The sequence below is a fragment of the Pantherophis guttatus genome, chromosome 16, assembly GCF_059756535.1.
Source record: "Pantherophis guttatus breed Tessera chromosome 16, ASM5975653v1, whole genome shotgun sequence".
In the NCBI taxonomy this organism is placed as follows: Eukaryota; Metazoa; Chordata; class Lepidosauria; order Squamata; family Colubridae; genus Pantherophis; species Pantherophis guttatus.
In genome coordinates this window covers 3,972,492-3,985,487 of record NC_142078.1, presented here as the reverse complement: position 1 = coordinate 3,985,487, position 12,996 = coordinate 3,972,492, and the positions used below count along the sequence as shown (strand labels likewise).

Here is a 12,996-nt window from a genome sequence, read left to right as displayed (position 1 = left end):
CACGGACTGGCACCTTTTAAATGACTAATTTAAAATGACATATTAGCCCTTTTAACATGACAGTCTATGCCTCTTTTTTAAGATTAAGAATGCTTGTTTTTTCCTTCTTGACGAAGGCTCCTTATTTGGTATGTGAGAACTTGCTTTTTCAGCAACTACACAAGAGAGTATTCAGAGTGTCTCTAAATACATCTGCAACTTTCAGGAAAGACACAAACCCAGCTGGGAAAGACTGACACAAAAATTGGTCACGTGTGGAATTTGATCCAGAATCAATGTTTTCTGTTTGTGCTTCACAAGCACTCAATGTCTTTTATGGTTTCATCATTTCTTTACTGACTTCTATGAGGAAATTCACTAGCAGGAACCATTGGCAGGAGGTTCTCATCCTTAGCTCCTTTTTAACTGGAGATGGTCTCCTTTTCTGCATGAATTCCTAGTTCTTCTATCTAGGAACAAGAGTTGTCCTGGGTGAAACGGAAGCCATATAGATGCTTCTTAAAAACACATTTGCGAGTTGTAGGATCTTATTTATTAGAATCCTGGATTTATTTTTACAAATCGGGGATATTTTCCTTTGTTTCCAACAAAATAGGAGAATATTTGTAGCTCAGGGTTGAAATGAGGGGTCTTTTTAGCTCCCTGAGGCCCCCACACCCTTCCAGCAACTATGATGTTAGCTAGGAAGTAATGAAACGTGCAACGCGCCCCCCTCCTCTCTTCCCCCAACAACAACCCTGTGAGGTGGGCTGCACCGAAAGAGGGGCTTGAACTCCGGGTCTCTTCCTTTCTACCCTGGTGTCTTAATCCATGGACCAAACTGGGTCCCCTTTATAATCTGGTTGCAGCCCCACAAGAGCCCCTGATCTCCGCCTGCCTCAATACAGAGCCTGGGGCGGGGGGAGACTGGATCCCAAATTTCAAGGGAAGCGGCTTGAATCGGCGAAAGAGGAGCCCGGATGAAGTTTGGTGCAGGAAATGTTGGGAGTTGCAGTCTGGGGGGGTCTCTTTCGGGTCCGCAAGAGGCGGGGTCTTGGGCCTGGGCCTCCCCTGCGGGGAAGGGGATGCAGCCGTAACCCTATTCTCTTTCTCCCAGGATGGAGGATGGGGGATGGCGGATGCAGGAAAGAACCGCTGGCCAAGAGGAGGAGGAGGAGAGCGGGCCCTGCAGAGCAGCCCTGCCCGTTACCAGTGCAGCTTCCCCGGGAGGCGGCGGGGAAAGGCCGGGGGGCTCCGGGGCCGCAGGAGAGGGAAGCCCGGGAAAGGCGGCTGCCTGGAGGGCGATGCGGGGAGGAGGAAACAGACCGAGACCCCGAAACGGGTCTGGAAGGCGGAGGCCACACCTCCAGTAAACATAACAACTATTGACACCGCACAGGCACCTGAGAACATGCCCTGAGGGTTCAAAGGGTCCCAAATCCCCCTTTCTGGGCAAAGCCTTTCTCCTCAGAGTCCGTGGGCAGTGAGGGAGGCGTGGCGGCTGCTGGGTAAACAGCCCCACCCTTTGCTTCATGCCACAGTAAGGGTCTCCGTGCCGTGAGGCCAAAGCCCCACTCCGCTTCTCTGCTGCAGAGGGGAAGGTCAGCTGGTGGAGAAGGCCAGGCCCTTCCCTTCCTCCAGGCTGGGGCAGAGCAGAAGAAGAAAAGCTGTTGCAGGGATCACCTTGGCTGCTATACTTGAAGGTATCGCTAATTTATTGTTTTTGAAGTGTGTCTCTTGTGATTTGTGGGAAGGGCAGGTGGGGAAAGGAAGCAAAGAGTTTGAATTCTTTCCCTTCCCTCTGAGAAGTCAAAGAGCTGCCAAATTCATTCGAAAGAACAGAGATCTTGGAGTAGAGAGAGAAAATAAAGTTGTTGAATAAACTGTGAGCCAAGTTCTTTGGAAATTATTTTCTCAACCCTCCGGGACTAATGCAGGTGTAGGAAGGAAACGCAGGGAGAATAAAAAAGGGAGGAGATGCCTACACATCAACACCCAAAGTATGAAGAATAAACAGAGGGAACCTGACGTCCCAGAACACGAGAGCAAAGATGAGATTGCTGCCATTACTGAAACATGGTGGGATGAAACTCAGGAGGATTTAAATTTTTCAAAACACCTAATAAAAAGAGGTGGAGGTGGAGTTGCACTTAAACAGCTGCACCTGTATAGATGTGCAAAAAATAAATGAAGAAAACCTTGAATGCATTTGGGTTAATATGAAAGGAAAACGGAATGAAGTTGCCAGAGGTGTATACGACGGACTGCCCAATCGGAGGAACTAGATCAGGGGCGTCAAACTGAAGGGTGCTTGGATCTGGCCCATGGGGAACAGATTGGACTGGCCCACAATGCCTCTGCCAGCGAAAACAGAGCTCGGGAGGGAAGCGTGTAGCCCTACCGGCCCCATTTTCAGCTGCAACGGCCGCCTGCACTCCTCCGCCAGTGAAAATGTGGCCTCCATCCCCCAAGCTCCATTTTCACCGGCAGAGGATTAGGAAAACAAACTAAAAGCAAAATAAATGTTTCTCCTTTTGCATTTGAGCATCCAAGAAGGGACAGAAAAGAGGAAAGGCAAAGAAGGAAAGACGAGAAGGGAGGAAGGAAGGAAAAAAGGAAAGAGGGAAGGAAAAAGAAGAAAAGGGAAGGGAGGGCAGGAGGAAGGAAGGAAGGTTATGAGGGAGGGAGGGTCTGAGGGAAATCCTGTCGTAGCACTTGGCCACCACAGGTGCCCACAAGAAGAGTGAAGATGAGCTGGCCACGGCTACCCAGGGATCCCCCCCCAGGTCAAACATAACCCTGATGCAGCCCTGAAGGAAATAAGAGTTTGACACCACTGAGCTAGATGCACCTTTTGCTAAGTATTTAGCTGATGAACAGAAAGCAGAGGAATGGGGGACTTTCCCTATCCTGGCAACTGGGGAACACCCAGTCTCTGCACCTAGTGGGAGGATCAAACAGGTCCCCAATGAGTCTTCTTCATTTAAAACGTTCTTGTAACTGCCCATCTTTCAGTCAACTCTGTGCAGCTCCCAAAAGGGTGTTTTTAAAAATATCCAACACATTAAAACATAAAATAAAAACCATCAAAGAAAAACCTGGGGCCAATCCATGCCACCTTCTCCTTGTCTGACCTCCCAGCGCCTGGGGAAAAGCCAGGGGTTTTAAGGCTAAAAGGGTGGGGGATTTTTAAGAATATGGCTCATATCTCACAAAGTTTCCTTGGCCCTAGAGAGTCCCTTGTAGGGGTTTCTGCTGGAAGACAAGGGGACCATTCAGGGAATCCAACTGAGAGCTTCAGATGCTTGGGGATGGTCTTAATAGGTCCCCACATTTGGGAAATCCACATAGATTATATCAAACAATGGCAGGGAGAAGCTCCTTTGCACCCCCAACAATGAAGGCCAAATGAGTCCTAGATTCAGCCACAGCACACTTGCTTCCATGAGGATCTGAGTGGGAGGAGCATTTAAAGGCAATTTATTAGAATATTGTAGCAAAGAGATTTCCCTCAATGAAAAGAGGGAATGCAGGACACAAAGAGCGGCTGATTCAAACTCAGGGTCTCCGAAGGTCCCACAATAGACCCAACTTGCTGCTCTTCATGGGCTGATATAAGGCTTCAACCCCTGACCTCTGCCAGCCTCAATACCGGGGGGGGGGGCTTTCTTTGAACTTTGGGGTCCGGTCCCACCTCCGCCCCGGACCATAATAACTTGCGGAACTGCGCAGGCGCCATCTGCCTTTTTGCAGGAAGAAGGACGCTGATTGGTTGCGCTCGGGATGTCGACGATTGGCAAATAGACTCCAAGGGGCGGATCCTCCAAAGGAAAAGGCGGAACTAGTGGAGAAAAAAAGGGTGTGAAGCCTCCACTTCCGGAAACAAAAGGGGCAACGGGGGAAGCTGCCTGAATCAGCGATACAGGAGGCCGTTTGATGCAGGTTGGGCGCAGGGGATGCTGGGAATTGTAGTCCGGGAGAGTCTCTTTCCGGTCCGCACGGGGGCGGGCTTGGGTCTGGGCCTCCCCTGCGGGGAAGGGGACGCAGGAGTGACCCTCTTCTCTTTCTCCCCTGCAGGAGGACGGAGGATGGTGGCGGATGCAGGAAAGTGGCGCCGCCCGAGAGGAGGAGGAGGGGAGCGGGCCCCGTGGAGCAGCCCTGCCTGGAGACGGCGGGGAAAGGCCAGAGGGCTCCGGGGCTGCAGGAGGGATGAGCCCAGGGGGAGCCCAGGAAAGGCGGCTGCCTGGGGGGCGATGCAGGGAGGAGGAAACGGGCGGAGACCCCGAGACGGGCCTGGAGGGCGGAGGCTCCTTCGGAAGACCCCCAAAGCCCCGAAGGATCCAGGAGGGAGGAAAGAAACATCAGTGCCTGGAATGTAGGAAAACCTTCAAAAGTAAAGGAAATCTTCAAAGGCATCTAAGGATCCACACGGGAGAAAAACCTCATAAGTGCCTGGAGTGTGGAAAGAACTTTAGTCATACCAGCAACCTTTATAGACATCAAAGGCTCCATTTGAAGAAATGCCTGGAGGGCGGAGGCTCCTTCAGAAGACCCCGAAAGCCCCGAAGGATCCAGGAGGAAGCAAAGGAGTATCCGTGCCCGGAATGTTGGAAAACCTTCAAAAGAAACAGAAATCTTAAAAGTCATTTAAGGATCCACTCAGCAGAGAAACCATTTAAATGTCCGGAATGTGAAAAATCCTTCAAAAGAAAGGACTATCTTCAAAGTCATTTAAGAATCCACTCAGGAGAAAAACCTTATAAATGCTTTGAGTGTGGAAAGAGCTTCAGTCAGATGAGCATCCTTTATACACATCGAAGGAGCCACTCAGGAGAAAAACCTTATAAATGCTTTGAGTGTGGAAAACGCTTCAGTCAGTTGGGAAACCTTTATACACATCAAAGGATCCATTGCGGAGAGAAACCGAATAAGTGCCTGGAAGGTGGAGGGTCCTTCGGAAGACCCCGAAAGCCCCGAAGGTTCCAGGAGGCAGGAAAGAAACATCAGTGCCCGGAATGTGAAAAATGCTTCAAAAGAAACTACCATCTTCAAAGGCATTTAAGGATCCACTCAGGAGAAAAGTCATACGAATGCTCAGAATGTGAAAAATGCTTCAAAAGAAATGGACATCTTGAAAACCATCTAAAAAACCACTCAGTTGGAAACCCATATCAATGCTTTGAATGTGGAAAGAACTTCAATAATAGAACAATCCTTACACAACATCTAAGAATCCACACAGGAGAGAAACCTCATAAGTGCCTGGAGTGTGGAAAGAGCTTTGGTAATATCAGCAACCTTTATAGACATCAAAGGATCCACACAGGAGAGAAACCTCATAAGTGCCTGGAGTGTGGAAAGAGCTTCAATAATAGAAAAAACCTGACGCAACATCTAAGAATCCACTCAGGACAAAAACCTCATAAGTGTCTGGAGTGTGGAAAGAGCTTCAGTCAGAGCAGCAACCTGTATAGACATCAAATGATCCATTGGGGAGAAAAACTGAATGAATGCCTCGAGGGCGGAGGATCGATCAGAAGGCCCGGGATCCAGAAGATAAAGGATCCAGGAGGAAGGAAAGAAATATCAGTGCCCGGAATGTGAAAAATCCTTCAAAACAAATTGACATTTTGAAAGGCATCTAAGGATCCACTCGGGAGAGAAGAAATACGGATGTCCAGAATGTGAAAAATCCTTCACAAATAACGATAAACTGGAGAACCATCTAAGAATCCACTCAGGAGAAACCAAATATCAATGCCCACAATGTGAAAAATCCTTCAAAAGAAATTACCACCTTCAAAGGCTTTTAAGGATCCACACAGGACACAATCCATTTAAATGCCTGGAGTGTGGAAAGAGCTTCAAGGTAACTCACAGCAAGTTAAAAGGAGTGTGTGATCCTGTTGCCTCAAATTGTAAGCTTCAGCACTAATTTAAAATGACACATAAGCCCTTTTAACAGGGCCGTCTACACCTCCTTTTTAAGTTTAAGAATGCATGTTTTCCCCTTCTTACTTAAGGCTTTTATTTGGTGTCTGAGAAGTTGCTGTTTCAGCAACTACACAACAGTATTCTGAGTGTCTTTGAATACATCTAAAACTTGCAAAAAAGACACAAACCCAGCTGGGAAAGAGTAAGACGTACATTTGTCACGTGGGGAGTTTTATCTGGAATCTGTTTTCTGCTCTTCAAACTTCACAAGCAATCAGTGCATTCTATTATTTGTGCTTTCAATTTTTTATTAATTTATCATAGCATAAAATACAAAATATAAAGAAAAATACAAGTAAGGTAAAATAGTGGAGGGGGAGAAAAAAGTGTAGGGTAAAGTGAGAAGCATTAATTTCCCCGACTCCTTTTGATGCAGTAGAATAAACAACATAACATTTCAACTTTTTACTTTTATATAATACATGCCTTCTGTAGCATCAAATCTAATTGGCAAAGCTCAGTATCAAAGATTTATTATACCATAAGCACAAAGTCCAAAAGTTTCCAAGTAGAAACAAAATTGTGTTCTTTTCTTTCATCAGTCCATTTAGATACCTCTGCTAACTCCATCAACTTTTGCAGCCATTGTTGTCCATGGAGGGAATTAAAGTTAGATCATTTGCTTACTGATGTGTCACATATACTGAATATTATATTCATATTTCTTTACCCTGTAAAAAAAACCATAACCCCACCCCTTAATCAACAATTTTTGCTTTCCTTGAATTACTTGGCGATTTGTATTTTTATTTTCAGGTGAGCAAAGAAGCCAGTTTACAAAGGTAAAAGTCTCCCACAGTGGAGGTAATTCAGCTGTTTTCAGCTCCACTTTGTAACTGGCAGTTTAGCTTGCATGGATGAGGTCATAAAGCTATCAGAGTTCCCAAGGAGGTGACAGGTGCCTATCAAACCTCACCTGCTCCACCTTTTCTACACACACCCATTTTTGGAGGTAGACTGCCTCTTTCTAAGGAAGCTCCACTAAAGTCGTCTTGATGCAGCTCCTGGCCCACTCCCCCTCCCCCATTTTGCCCTGCTTCTGTTCACCCAAAGGAAGTATTGTGAGATGGTGCCAAGTTTGAGGACATTGAAAATTCTCTTCCTTTGTTTTGAACTTCAGGCATCATTTCTCGTCCAGCGATCCTGGCCGGGAAAATAAAATCCAGTCTTCCTGGAAGAGATTCTGCCAAAGCAATATTGACCCTGACTTCTCTTTTTCCCTGCTTTGGAAGAGCAATTTGTGGCGTGGCTAAACCGTTGATAGGAACTAAAAAAATCAATAAATACAGGAAATCCTCAAGTCTACCAGAGTTCGTTTAGTGACGGTTCAGTCGCAAGTGACTTATGGCTGTTTTTCACACTTAACGACCATTGCAGTGTGCCCATGACCAACATCCTGGTGTTGTGGGAGCTTCCTCCCTGGAGGCTTCCAAGAAGAGGCTGGATTGCCTTTTGTCAGAAAATGGTGTTGGGTCTCCTGCTTGGACGTTGGGTTGGGTTGGACTAGATCAGTGGTCACCAACCGGTGGTTCCCGAGAAAATTTTCGTGGTCCGCGGAGAAAATTTTGCATTTTTTCAGATCATTTTAATACGATCTGGTGTCTGCAATGGAGAGCAAAATCCGGCTTCTCTCCGCTGTAAGTGCAGCATCAGGATTCCACCTTGGTCTATTTGTGGCGCAAGGCAGCGCTCGTTTCCTGCCGCTTGGGACTTGGAGCGGTAAACAGCGTCTGGTTTGGGGAGCAGCCGGATTTTGCTCTCCATTGCTCTCTCGGCCCCCTGCAAGCTCTCTTCTCTCGAGGAGCCCAATCAAAGTTTCCCACACCACTTCAGGGTTAGGGTTAGAGTTAGGATTCCAAGGTGGAATCCTGATGCTGCACTTACAGCGGAGAGAAGAAGCTGGATTTTGCTCTTCATTGCAAACACCAGATCGACCCCCTGCAAGAGAATGAGAGAGATAGAGTGGGGGGGAGAGAGAAAGTGGGGGAGAGAAAGAAAGAGTGGGGGAGAGAAGGGGAGAGAGAGAAAGGGGAGAGAGAATGAGAAAGTAGGGGAGAGAAAGAATGAGAAGGGGTGAGAGAAAGGGGAGAGAATGAGTGGGGGGAGAGAGAAAGGGGGGAAAGAAAGGGGGAGAGAAAGAATGAGAGAAGGGAGAGAGTGGGGGAGAGAGAGAAGGGGAAAGAGAATGAGAGGGGGGAGAGGGAGAAAGAGTGGGGGAGAGGGAGAACAGGAGGGGAGAGAATGAGAAGTGGGGGAGAGAAAGGAGGAGAGAAGGAGGAGAGAGAGTGGGCAGGGGAGAGAAAGAATGAGGCAGAGGGAGGGGGAGAAAGTGGGAGAGAGAAAAGGAATGAGGGGGGTGAGGGAGAGAAAGAAGGGGGAGAGAAAGAAGGGGGAGAGAGAAGGGGAGAGAAAGAATGAGGGAGAGGGAGAGAGAAAGAGAATGAGAGACAGAAGGGGGAGAGAGAGTGAGGGGGGAGAGAATGAGAGAGAGGAGGGAGAGTGCCTGAAGATCCCCATCCCGTCACTGGGAGTCCAGGTGCTTCAGCAAGCGGCCGCGCTGGATTCGTATTAGTGGTCCGCGAAATTTCAAATTGTGAATTTGGTGATCCCTGAGGTCCTAAAAGTTGGGGACCCCTGGACTAGATGACCTCCAAGGTCCCTTCCAACTGTATTCTTAGCATAGCTTAATGGAGGGGTGGGGGCTCCAGGAAAGGAGCAGGGGGGAGGAAGAAGAAGAGGAGGGGGGAGAAGAGCAGGGACAGGTGGGGGGAAAGGAGGAGGGGCAAAGGGTGGGAAAAGGAGGTGGGGGGCACCAGATGGGCAGGGGGCGGGGCAGACAATCCACATTCTGCCCCCCCCCACACACACACACTGACCCTCCTTAGGCCCTTTGGGAGGGGGGCAATCAGAGCAGAGCCTCTCAGAGCAGCCCCGCCTGCAACACGGACCAGACTTCGGGAGGGGGGGGGGGCAACTAAGGTAGGAAGGGCGGACAGGCAGCTCTGGAAGAGCCGCGGAGGGCGAAGGGAGCGGATGGGAAGAGCCAGCAGCGGAGGGGCGGAGCCAAAGCGGGGGAGGAGCCCAGGCGCCGAACGGTGGCATCGCTACTCCACCGAGGGGCGGAGTCACAGAGGGCCCGCCAATGGGATGGCGCGGAAGGCTGCCGCATGCAAATATCCACCGGGCAGCCGGAGAAAGTTTTCTTCCCACGTTCCGCAATCAGACAAATATCAAGGAGCTACAGGGGAGCAGAGGGAGGGGCCCCGCCCAGAATTACGTAATCAGAAGAGCGACGGAAGTAGGTTTGTGGTTAGCCGACGGAACTGCCCGGATGGAGGTAGGGCGCGGGAACTGCTGGGAGTCGCGTTGATAGGCTCGGCGAAAAAAGGAAGTCCTGGGAGGGAGGCCAAGAGGCACGGGTTCGGCGCAGGGAAGGCTGGGAGTTGAAGTCTGGGAGGGTCTCTCCAGAGAAAGGAGACTTGGGATCCCGAGGCCTAGTCTTGAGGGCGGGGAGGGAGACGGGAGGCTGGGAAGGAGGCCGTGTCCGCCTGGAGCATGCCCGGGAGGCTCGTGGGAGGCGGGGGCTTGGGCCTGGGCCTTCCCTGCGGGGAAGGGGAGGCAGCCATGACCCTCTTCTTTCTCTCTCCTGCAGGTGGATGGAGGATGGCAGTGGATGCAGGAAAGAGGCCCCGGCCGAGAGGAGGAGAGCGGGCCCCGCGGAGCAGCCCTGCCCGGTCCCGGCGCGGCTTCCCTGGGAGACGGCGGGGAATGGCCCAGGGGCTCCGGGGCTGCAGGAGGGAGGAGCCCAGGAGGAGCCCGGGAAAGGCGGCTGCCTGGAGGGCGATGCGGGGAGGAGGAAACTGGCGGAGACCCCGAGACGGGCCTGGAGGGCGGAGGCTCCTTCGGAAGACCTCCAAAGCCCCGAAGGATCCAGGAGGGAGGAAAGGAACATCAGTGCCCGGAATGTCAAAAATCCTTCAAAAATAACGGTCATCTTCAAAGGCATCTAAGGATCCACTCAAGAAAGAATCTATTTGAATGCCTGGAATGTGGACAGACCTTCAAATATAGGAGCATCTTTGATAGACATCTAAGAATCCACACAGGAGAAAAACCTCATAAATGCCTAGAATGTGGAAAGCGCTTCAGTGAGTTGAGAAACCTTTATAGACATCAAAGGATCCATTCTGGAGAGAAACGGAAGAAATTCATGGAGGGTAGAGGATCCTTCGGAAGACCTGGAGATCCCCAAAGCATCCAGGAGGGAGGAAAGAAACATCAGTGCCCGGAATGCGAAAAATCCTTCAAAAGAAACGACCATCTTGAAAATCATCTAAAAAACCACTCAGTTGGAAACCCACATCAATGCTCTGAATGTGGAAAGAACTTCAATAATAGAACAAAACTTATGCAACATCTAAGAATCCACTCAGGAGAGAAACCTCATAAGTGCCTGGAGTGTGGAAAGAGCTTCCGCCTTACCAAGGGCCTTTATAGACATCAAAGGATCCATTGGGGAGAGAAACTGAATGAATGCCTTGAGGGCAGAGGATCCTTTGGAATGCCTAGGAATCCACAAAGGATCCAGCAGGAAGGAGAGAAATATCAGTGCCTGGAATGTGAAAAATCCTTCAAAACAAATAGACATTTTCAAAGGCATCTAAAGATCCACTCGGGAGAAAAGAAATACGGATGTCCAGAATGTGAAAAATCCTTCACAAATAACGATAAACTGGAGAACCATCTAAGAATCCACTCAGGAGAAACAAAATATCAATGCCCAGAATGTGAAAAATCCTTCAAAAGAAATTACCACCTTGAAAGGCATCTAAGGATCCACACAGGACAGAATCCATTTAAATGCCTGGAGTGTGGAAAGAGTTTCAATATGACGGTAAGCCTTTATAGACATCAAAAAATTCACTTGGGAGAAAAACCATACGAATGCCTGGAGTGTGGCAAGACCTTTACTGACGGTTCAGGCCTCTATCACCATAAAAAAATCCATACTGGAGAGAAACCCTATAAATGCCTTGAATGCGGAAACGGCTTCAGTACGAGAAGAGACCTGGATAGACATGAAATGATTCACACAGGAGAAAAACCACATCAATGTCCGGACTGTGGAAAGAGCTTCAATCGGAAGGGAAGCCTTTATAAACATCATAGAATCCACTCAAGAGACAAACGATATCAGTGCCTGGATTGTGGCAAGGGTTTCTCTTCAAAGAGAAGCCTTCATTCTCATCAAAGGATCCACTCAGCAGAAAAACCACATCAATGTCTGCAGTGAGGAAAGAGCTTAAATCAGAGACGAAAACTTTATGTACATCAATGAATCCACACTGGAGAAAAACTCTATAATCAGCTGGAATGTGGAATGTGTTCCAATATGAGAGGAACCCTGTAGACATCAAATGATTCACATTCACAGTTTCAGGAGAAAAATCATACAAATGCCTGGACTGAGGGAAAAGTTTCAGTTCAAAGCAAGACCATTTTTCCCATCAATGAATCGAACACAAGGAAAATCATATAAATGCCTTGAGTGTGGAAAGAGCTTTACTGATGGGGAACTCCTTCATTGACATCAATGAATTCACATGGGGCGAAATGCTAAATATGCCTGAATGTGGAAGGACCTTCAGTCAATATATGTCTGAGTAATTCAGTTGAATAATTTGTTTAATCAAGTGTGATTAGACATACAAGGAATTTACTTCCCATACAGAACCTCTCAGTGTACATGCAAAGGAACAGAATAATGATAACAGAATAACAGCAGTGGAAGGGATCTTGCAGGCCTTCTAGTCCAACCTCCTGTTAAAGGAAGAGATCCTCTACCATTCCAGATGAGTGGCTGTCCACTCTTTCCCTCCCCCCTCCCCCCAGTTTATTGCTATTATATCAAAAGTTCCCTTTCTATACTGAACACTGTTCTCTAGGTAAAGGTTCCCCTCGCACTCATCTCCGTTTCAAAGCCGAAGAGCCAGCGCTGTCCGAAGATATTTCCATGGTCATGTGGCCAGCATGACTCAACACCAAAGCCGCATGGAACGCTGTTACCTTCCCACCAAAGGTGGTCCCTATTTTTCTACTTGCATTTTTGATGTGCTTTAGAACCGCTACGTTGGCAGAAGCTGGGACAAGTCACGGGAGCTCACCCTGTTTCGCGGCACTAGGGATTCGAACTGCTGAACTGCCGACCTTTCGATCGACAATCTCAGCGTCTTAGCCACTGAGCCACTGCTTCCCTTTGTTGTTTAATAGAGTACTTTTAAACAAAAGTATAAATATCATCAGAATCGTAATCATGTTGATATACAAACATATAGTAGATAATATCAATCATTATGGTAAAAAGAAATGTCTTCCATATTGACATCAATTGGATAACCATCAAAGTATTTACTAATCCACTTTAAATCTTTCTCATATAATCCACATTTTCTCATATTTCCACCATCTAATCTGTTTTCCTCGACTGACCAAATAACTCCCATCCCATATATTCAGTCTCTTTAATTTTAAACGTTAACCTATGCATTCCTGCACATTCCAGTATTTTTTAAAATTATATTCTCATCTGTGGGGGTTTCTTCATTTTTCCAGTATTTTCCAGTATATACAATCCTAGCTGCTGTTAGAATATGTAGAATTAGAATTATTGTAATTTCCTGGTAGCATACCCAACATCTCAGGTTTTAGTCTATGTGTTATCATAGCTTCCAGCCATGTATGGATTTTATTCCAAAAGTTTTTGCTCAGGGAAATGTCCACCAGATATGATAATATGAAATGGGTATTTCAACATTTAACAGATTTATCTTTGTAAATATTCGCTATTCTTGCAGGTGAAAACTGGCATCTATATAACATTTTATAAAGATTTTCTTTATATGCTGTTAATGTTGTAAGCTTGTTTCTATCCCATAATTTCTGCCATTTATCTAATTCTATTGTGTAGCCAAAATTCTTAGCCCAAGTTATCATTGTTTCTTTTACTTGTTCTTTTTCCAATTT

At 47.6% G+C, this 12,996-nt stretch overlaps 2 protein-coding genes across 2 annotated transcripts; both read left to right on the top strand.

Annotated features, from left to right (window-relative positions):
• The first annotated feature begins 3,709 nt into the window (after positions 1-3,709).
• Positions 3,710-7,273, top strand: LOC148111779 (uncharacterized). The gene is made up of 2 exons (XM_087879790.1): positions 3,710-3,921; positions 4,057-7,273. The coding sequence occupies exons 1-2, from the start codon at positions 3,916-3,918 to the stop codon at positions 5,581-5,583; spliced, it is 1,533 nt and encodes a 510-aa protein (XP_087735916.1). The 5' UTR covers positions 3,710-3,915; the 3' UTR covers positions 5,584-7,273.
• Positions 7,274-9,115: 1,842 nt separating this feature from the next.
• Positions 9,116-12,882, top strand: LOC148111778 (uncharacterized). Its single transcript, XM_087879921.1, has 2 exons — positions 9,116-9,310; positions 9,626-12,882. The coding sequence occupies exons 1-2, from the start codon at positions 9,116-9,118 to the stop codon at positions 11,264-11,266; spliced, it is 1,836 nt and encodes a 611-aa protein (XP_087736047.1). The 3' UTR covers positions 11,267-12,882.
• The last annotated feature ends 114 nt before the right edge of the window (positions 12,883-12,996 follow it).

Excerpts from the sequence above, each read along its gene's own strand:
- LOC148111778 (XM_087879921.1), top strand. The coding sequence starts at position 9,116 with ATGGGATGGCGCGGAAGGCTGCCGCATGCAAATATCCACCGGGCAGCC. Across the intron at positions 9,311-9,625 it reads ACGGAACTGCCCGGATGGAG|GTGGATGGAGGATGGCAGTG; the intron begins GTAGGGCGCGGG and ends TCTCTCCTGCAG.